The 8,072-nt window shown below is 44.8% G+C and overlaps 4 protein-coding genes across 4 annotated transcripts; 3 read left to right on the top strand and 1 right to left on the bottom strand.

The window, feature by feature from the left end:
- Positions 1–834: 834 nt before the first annotated feature.
- On the top strand, positions 835–2,791 carry GLAREA_10466 (MFS general substrate transporter; the record flags this gene model as incomplete). The annotated part of the gene is made up of 7 exons (XM_008079567.1): positions 835–1,199; positions 1,282–1,487; positions 1,538–1,618; positions 1,667–1,956; positions 2,012–2,035; positions 2,086–2,488; positions 2,550–2,791. 7 exons carry the CDS (start codon positions 835–837, stop codon positions 2,789–2,791), a joined length of 1,611 nt encoding a protein of 536 aa, XP_008077758.1.
- Positions 2,792–3,476: 685 nt separating this feature from the next.
- Positions 3,477–4,574, top strand: GLAREA_10465 (N-terminal nucleophile aminohydrolases (Ntn hydrolases); the record flags this gene model as incomplete). The annotated part of the gene is made up of 1 exon (XM_008079566.1): positions 3,477–4,574. One exon carries the CDS (start codon positions 3,477–3,479, stop codon positions 4,572–4,574), a length of 1,098 nt encoding a protein of 365 aa, XP_008077757.1.
- Positions 4,575–4,801: 227 nt separating this feature from the next.
- GLAREA_10464 (NAD(P)-binding Rossmann-fold containing protein) lies at positions 4,802–5,812 on the bottom strand (the record flags this gene model as incomplete). The annotated part of the gene is made up of 3 exons (XM_008079565.1): positions 4,802–5,049; positions 5,122–5,537; positions 5,595–5,812. 3 exons carry the CDS (start codon positions 5,810–5,812, stop codon positions 4,802–4,804), a joined length of 882 nt encoding a protein of 293 aa, XP_008077756.1.
- A 434-nt stretch (positions 5,813–6,246) lies between these two features.
- Positions 6,247–8,072, top strand: GLAREA_10463 (Cytochrome P450; the record flags this gene model as incomplete). The annotated part of the gene is made up of 5 exons (XM_008079564.1): positions 6,247–6,619; positions 6,678–6,990; positions 7,044–7,264; positions 7,321–7,668; positions 7,759–8,072. 5 exons carry the CDS (start codon positions 6,247–6,249, stop codon positions 8,070–8,072), a joined length of 1,569 nt encoding a protein of 522 aa, XP_008077755.1.

The following is an 8,072-nucleotide window of genomic DNA, read 5'->3' as shown; positions in this document are numbered from 1 at the left end:
ATATCAGGCATAGCTTACTTGTAATCGTGAAGAAATATATGAGTATGAGCATCACAAAATCCTGGCATCGTCACTTTGCCACGAAGATCGATATCTCCAGTTGGGACAGTTTCTGCGAGGGGCTCTGAGCGTTGGAAGAAGTCGACGACGCATCCTGACGTTGGATCAACTGTGATGGAAGCGTCTGAGATGAAAGCCTTCTTTTTTGGATCGAACAGTGTTGATGTATGGATGGTGAACGGTTTCGACATTGTTTCAACTGTCAATTGAGATGAACGAAGTATTTTTGGCACGGCTGGTCCGACCACTAAATAATAAATGATTTTGTAAGTACTCTACACTGTATTCTATCAAAATGACAATATACCCAATTTCTCGCTTTGCTAATAGTTTCATCACCACGAAGCTGTCACAAATGTTGCTGAAATCCCACCTTGCGCGACAGCAGGGGTTCTCGACTTGCCCGAAATCTCCACCCGGATATCCTGCCGACCAGAATAGTGGGATACGGACTTTTGCTAGTGGCAGGCACAATCTAACGCTCAAATCCGTGGGGATTTTCTTAGAGATGCGCTTGATGACCGACCGTTCTACTCCCAGTTTCCAGGACCTTACCAATATGTGCAATCTACTAATCTCTCGGTTGCTAGGACTTGAGCCAATTTCAAAAAGATGTCATTCATCATTTCCCCACCTTCTCTCGCCTCTTATCGATGCTAGGATAGCGGGTGGAATATGCATACGGTTGATATAAGAGAAGTCTCATATCATTTCTTGTTTTGTCACAGAGCAGACACATCACTTATGTAAATCTTTTGTCATTGTTGTTTCAATATGCGTATTGACAGAAACACCACCCACACAACGATGGCGCCGTCAGCTGCACCCGAAGTTGATCTCAACAACGATAATAAATCCCAAGATGAAAAACGGAAAATCAGTAGCGAAGACTCTGGTAGCACAATGGAAGGACAAACTACCAGCAAAGCAGCCGATGCAGCTTTGCAGTTCGTTCATGAGCAGGCTATTGAGATTGACGAGGAGACTGACAAGAGAATCCGCCGCAAGATTGATTGGCATATTCTCCCATGGATGTGCACTTTGTATCTTTTGCAATATATGGATAAAGTCACTTTGTCATATGCAGCAGTGATGGGTATTAAAGAAGATACTCATCTCACCGCGTCACAATATTCATGGTACGTTTGAAGTTGCCATTTCCCCCTTACCTAACCTATTACTTCACAAGAGAGCTAGCATAGTTCTGATACAAATTCACAGGACTGGTTCGATCTTCTACTTGGGCTACCTTGCATTTGAATACCCACACAACAGACTCATGCAACGATTTCCAGTCGGGAAATACGTAGCAGCGAACGTGATTGTCTGGGGTGCAATGCTTGCTGCCACGGCTGGAACAACTAGCTTTGCTGGCATAATGGTCGTTCGATTCTTCCTCGGTGCTTTCGAGGGAGCTGTGACTGCTGGTAAGCCTTACCAGATTATGCTAGTCTACGATTTCTGACGATGAACACAGGCTTCGTATTGATGACCTCTCAGTGGTATCGTGCAAACGAGCAGACTTTCAGAACTGCAATTTGGTTTTCCTTCAATGGATGTACGTATCACCCAGCTTTCCTGTCAGAGTTTTACTGACTTGGCTCAGGGGCATCTATCGTTGGTGGAGCTCTAGCATATGGCATAGCCCGCGGATTCCGAGAAAACACATCCATCACCTTTGAGGCATGGAAAGCCTTGTTTATCATCTTTGGGCTCACTACATCGCTCTTTGGTGTGGGGATGTTCTTTTTCCTAGCAGATTCTCCGATCACTGCGAAGTGGTTGAGCGATGAAGAACGACGTTTAGCCGTAGAACGATTGAGAGGGAATCAACAGGGACTTGGAAGCAGGGTGTTCAAGTGGTACCAAGTAAAAGAGACGTTCACTGATATCAGGGTAAGCTATATTGCCGTGCGATACCAAAATGGGAAGAAGCTAACTGTCTTCGCAGACCTATTTGATTTTTCTATTCATGGTATGTCCTAAACACAGCATGGCAGAGCCAGCAACTAATTTGTATTTTAGGTCAGCTTGGATATTCCAAATGGCGGTATCACGGTTTTCTTCACCCAGCTGATTCAAGGTTATGGTTTCACTTCTGAGGAAACACTGCTTATTTCCATGCCTGGCGGAATTGTCCAGCTCGCTTCAAATGTCGGTATTCCATACATGGCTTATCGACTCAACCAGCGATACCTGAGCGGCTGTTTTGGCATTCTCTGCGGTATCTTTGGGATTGCTTTGATGGCCGGCCTTGCAATGGACGATCCTCTGAACAAGCGAATTGGCCAGCTTGTTGGGTATTACATGATTATCGGCAATTCTGCCACAGGTCTTATCATCATCCTAGGCACGATTTCGACAAATACAGCAGGTTATACTAAAAAGACGACTGTCAATGCGATCGCTTTGATTGGTTATTGTGTTGGTGAGTTGCACATACCCAAAACACTTTCCAAATCAGCAGGGCTAACTTGAAGTGTGTCTAGGATTCCTTATTGGACCCCAAAGCTTTCGAGACGGTCCATACTACGCTAACGCAAAATATGTCATGATTGGAATGTGGACGGTGGCACTCATGTTGATGTTGGCTCTGTGGTTTATCAATAAGCAAGAGAACAAGAGAAGAGATTTACAAGCTGCTGCTGAAGGACTTCCTCCTCAGCCCGCTGGACAAGAATTCCTTGACTTGACCGATAAGGAGAACAAGTATTTCAGATACGCGCTATAGTTTGTAGCATAATTGACAGAGATATGTTGGAATTACTTGAGATCTTTTTTCTTATCGATGTGACTATAATTTCTTGCTGCATATTCTTCCAATCGTACTTGGCTGTGTGCGTAAAAGGGATCAATTGCCAATCCCATTCATAATTCTGGTTTGACTGCTGAAGATCTTCATGAAGAATTAATATCGAAGCTTTCGTATAGTCTTGCAGACGCTGTTGTTGAAGCTGTGAGCCGTCATTGCCAGATAGAATCGCGAATGATTCGTTAATTGCTGTAGTGGAGATTTATCTATGGGTAAACACTTCCCACTTAAATATACGCTTATCGCTTAGCTTACCAAAATTCCAGTCTAGCACCGCCAGGGAAGCTTTTGTCCGGCGCCCGCCAATAAAATGTCATAGATCCAAGACCCAGCTCCCAACCCCATCATCGGAGTTGTGCACCAATCTCACCTCCACGTACGCGGGTATCCGTTGCTGATCATAATGCAGACCACGGAATGCAATTTTATTTTCGGCAGTGTAATGTGTCACTGATAGTTGATATCGATAATTTATACCAAATTTAACCTAACATCAGTCTCCTGTTCTCTCATACCTAGGTACATTTTACGGTTCCCTTTTTGACAACCCATCACATTCGAGGTGCACTTCGACTTGGCAAACATAACAACAACATCACAGAGGATGGAGCACCCCTCCATAAAAACAATCAAGTGCACTGGTACTCCTTACGAAATTGGGTTTACACATGGCTCCACTGCTGTGGAAGAAGTACTTTCCAATATCAAAACCTACACAAGCTTTTTCCAAGAAACAGCGCAGCTTACATGGAAGCAAGCGCGAAATCGTGCTTCTGAACAATTCATCCCTGTTTTGAAAACGAAATATCCGTCCATTTTGGAGGAGATGCGTGGGATTGCGGAGGGGAGCGGCCATGGCTTGCTTTTGGAAGACATTCTTGCGCTCAATGTTCGCAGTGAGATTGCTTTGACGAATTACGCGGATGGATGCACCACTTTAGCGCAAGCTGGTCCTGAAGGGAAAATTTTCCTAGCACAAAATTGGGACTGGATTGAGCAACTGCGTGACGGAATGGTTATTCTACATATACAGCCACCAACCGGACAAGGATATGAGACCAAGATTCTTTCTGAAGCTGGGATTGTGGGCAAGGTCGGGATGAACAGAGCTGGAGTAGGCTTGTGCTTAAATGCTTTACGATCTGGTGCACTAGACATTTCCGGCCTGCCAATTCATTGCATGTCAAGACGAATTTTACAATACGCAGGTAGCGTGGATGAGGCTCTTTCAATGATTGCAGAGTTCTCAATTGCCTCGACTGGCAACTATGTGGTCGCAGATCGTACAGGCGACTTTCTTGATATTGAATACTCCCCGCATGGGAACGTAATCATGCGAGCTTCAGCAGAAGCAAATTACGGTTATGTCGCGCACACCAATCACCTTTGCGGACCGGACCGGCCTGCGCAGCTGAAGGATCACCCGGCAGCGAATTCATTCTCAAGATTAAAAAGATTTAGAGAACTGACCGACGCTGACAACCGAGACAATCGAGAACCTTCATTCCAGAGTATTCGAAAGAGACTATCTGACGAGGAAGGATTTCCATACTCGATATGTAGAGAAAGACCTTCGGGAGCCGTTGGCATGGAGAGAATGACAACTTTGTGTACTATTATCATGGAGATGAAGAGCTTGACAGGCGTACTGACCATTGGGCGACCTTGCAAAGATTTGATACCAATAAAATGGTCGTTCTGATGAGAACATGTTAGGGTTCCCTTGTGGAGGCGAAGAAAAATAAAGTGAAAATGGCACCATGATTCGTTATATTCTGTGCTGTCACATAACACAAAACTTAACAAGGCCGTGCTAATTAAATTTTGTGATATGTTTTGTAACTTAAGGTCCAAGGTATAGATCAAGATAGGAAAGAATACGCATAGTATGGAATTTAGAAAGAACGCTTATTGTATTACAGTGGCAGTTTATAATTTACTCGAAATCTTGCCCGCCGCGACCAACATTCTTCCACCATCTACCACCATATTCGCACCAGTCATATAAGCACCCGCTTTTGACGCGAGATATAGTGCCGTAGCAGCCATCTCTTCTTCAGTTCCAGGTCGCCTAGCAGGCATATCATTGGCAAATTTCATGTTAGAATCCGGGTGCGCAGGGTCCATAGGATTCATGTTACTGGGAAAGAGTCCCGGTGAAATGGCATTGACACGAACTACTTTGTCTTAGTTTTGTTTTCGAAATAGCAGTGTATAATAGCACCAAGATTGTGGTAATTAAAACTCACTATAGTGATCAGCAAATTCTGCTGCCATGATTCTAACCAGGTGGTCTACAGCAGCCTTGGAAAGCTGATATGCAGGCACGAATTGACCATTATGTTTTGCAGCTACGCTGCTAAACATGATGACTGAGCCGCGACCGTCCCCTTTAGCTGCTGCCGCACCGAGCAAGTCTAATAAGCCCGCGGTGAGAAAGTATTGGGCATATAAGTTAATACGGAAGGACGCGTCGAGATCTTCGTAGGAAAGCGAATTTGTTGCTTTCACGAGATCTGAAAGACTTTCACCTGGAGTGAACGCAGTTTTGTTGACTTTACGTATACCAGCTGCGGTGACAAGAATATCAACCTCATTATGTGTTGCTTTGATTTGGGAGATGACGGACTTTAGACCAATTTCGTGGCCGAGGTCGCCTTGGATTCTGAGTTGTATGTCAGTTAACGATATCAGTTTCATTTTCCCAGATGGCATGACTAACTTCCGGATCTGCCCAGGGAGTTTAGACTTCTGTTTCAGCTCCAAAAGTTCAGCTTCAACGACATCTAGACGATGTTGGAACTGATCGATGATCGTGACCGATGCACCGTTAACAAGTAAGCTCTTTGCAACCATCCGACCAAGTCCGCCGCCGCCGCCAGAAATTACAGCTGTTCTATCTAGAACGCTGAAAATAGTTTGGGATTTTAGATCCGCCATAGCCGTTGATACATAAGATACCTATGAATTCAATCGCTTGGTGTTTAAATTCTTTTCCAATATCAATTAAGCAGAAAATCATTTCCCATAGAGTTGCACTACTGCAGTTGTTATCACTCAAGAACGACTTAATCTTTCTCCACTTATTGATATTTCAATTCGCACATCTGGGGTAATCTATATCCATGTTGGGTTGTGGGGCACACGGAGAAGCCCGTACGACGATAGATATTCTATGCGGAAGTCCGCCGTGCAGTGATTCAACCAAAACTACGTACGCATGGGCATGACAATGGTCTCCATGTATGATAACTAGAAGGAGTATTGGAATCCACTATTCAAACTGACGACACGTCCAACAAATTACTTTGGTTTGTGGTTAAAGGATAACAGGCACTACTCACACAAACCTCTTGCAAACCGACAAAATCATCATGACTTTATTAAATTTACTGCCAGACAGTAACTTAATCCTGCCAATTACAGTGCTCATCCTGGGAATTGGCCTTTGGCTTTACAAACTGGCGTACTTTACCGATATCCCCAAGCTCGCAAACATACCCGAAATTTCAGGCGCGATTCCATTTTATGGGCATCTTAAAGTTTTAGGAGATGACCATGCTTCAGCCTTCGAAGATTTTGGAACAAAGAATGTCGCACCAATCGTCCAGGCAAAGCTCGGAAATAGACGAATCGTCGTGCTGAATAGCTTCGAGGTCGCACAGGAATGGATCGTTAAGAATGCATCTGCGACAATTGATCGACCGCTATTCTATACTTTCCACGGAGTAATCAGCCAATCGCAAGGTAATTTGACACACGGAAACAGACATGAATGTTTTGCGAAGATCTGACAATTCTACAGGTGGGACGGTGGGTACGGCACCATGGAGCGAAAGCACAAAACGACGAAGAACTGCAGTGGGAACAGTCATGACCCGGCCAGCAATACAAAAGGCTGCTCCAATGATTGATCTGGAAACTAGTTCACTTGTTCAGGATATGCTCAGCGCTGCCAGTGGTGTTGACCATGATGAACGCCTCGAAGTTGACCCAAGAATTTTCTTCCAGCGCCTTGCTCTGAATGTAGTACTGATGATGTGCTATGGATTTCGCATAGCGGATATCGATGACCCATTATTACATAACATTTTGAATGTTGCTCATAGTGTATCAACGTGAGGCGTTCTGGAATCCAAAGAAATTACGAAGCGTCTCTAACTGAAGATAGTTTCCGCTCAACGAATATGAATCCCCAAGACTATGTTCCGTTTCTCCGTTACCTACCTGCCAACGAACGAAGCAAGATTGCAATCAAAGACCGCGAGCGGCGCGACATCTGGCTGGAAGAGTTGCTCCAAAAGGTGCAGACAGCAATTGACAATGGAGAGGAAGTTTCTTGTTTGTCCGAAGGCTTGCTGAAAGATAAAAGCTCCGAGAAACTTACTAAAGGTATGCCACATGATTGAATGAAACTGTAAAAGGAATATTTCTAATGCAGATACTAGAGGAAATAAAGTCTATAAACGTCTCACTAGTCTCCGGAGGCTTTGAAACGGTCTCCACGACTGCTGCAGCTGGCCTGGGCTTTCTTTCGTCCCCCGAGGGTCAAGATACTCAAAAGCGAGCCTACGAAGCAATCATGGAAGTCTACTCATCCGATGAAGAGGCTTGGGAGAAATGTATTTCCGAAGAGACGGTTCCCTACGTCGTCGCCTTGGTAAGAGAAATGCTACGGTACTATGCTGCCATTCAGCTGCTCCCTCCACGCCAGACAATGAAATCTTTTAATTGGAGAGGCAATATGATTCCCAAGGGGTTGAGCGTCTACATGAATGCACAAGCGATAAACCATGGTATGTAATACCTGACAAAGCCGAAAGCAGTGTGCTAAAATCTAAGAGACAAATCCGCGTACGGACCGGATGCTCACATTTTCCGCCCAGAGCGTTGGCTCGAATCAGAAGGCTTTGCGCCTCCTTTGCCGTATCATTATTCTTTTGGTGCAGGTTCCCGGATGTGCCCGGCTGTATCTATCTCGAATCGGCTCCTGTACGCAACTTTCGTACGTTTGTTGGTACAGTTTAAGATAACCGCATCGCCTTCAGAACCGCCCAACACCCATTATATCGAGTACAATCGCGAGAAGGAAGGCGCGACGGCTATGATGAAACCCTACAAAATTTTACTGCAGCAGAGAATGAATGAAGAGAAGTTGATGAAGAACTTAGCAGAGACCACAGCGGCCACTAGAAAATAG

This window comes from Glarea lozoyensis (assembly GCF_000409485.1).
Source record: "Glarea lozoyensis ATCC 20868 chromosome Unknown GLAREA12, whole genome shotgun sequence".
In the NCBI taxonomy this organism is placed as follows: domain Eukaryota; kingdom Fungi; phylum Ascomycota; class Leotiomycetes; order Helotiales; family Helotiaceae; genus Glarea; species Glarea lozoyensis.
This window is presented reverse-complemented; position numbering and strand designations above follow the sequence as displayed.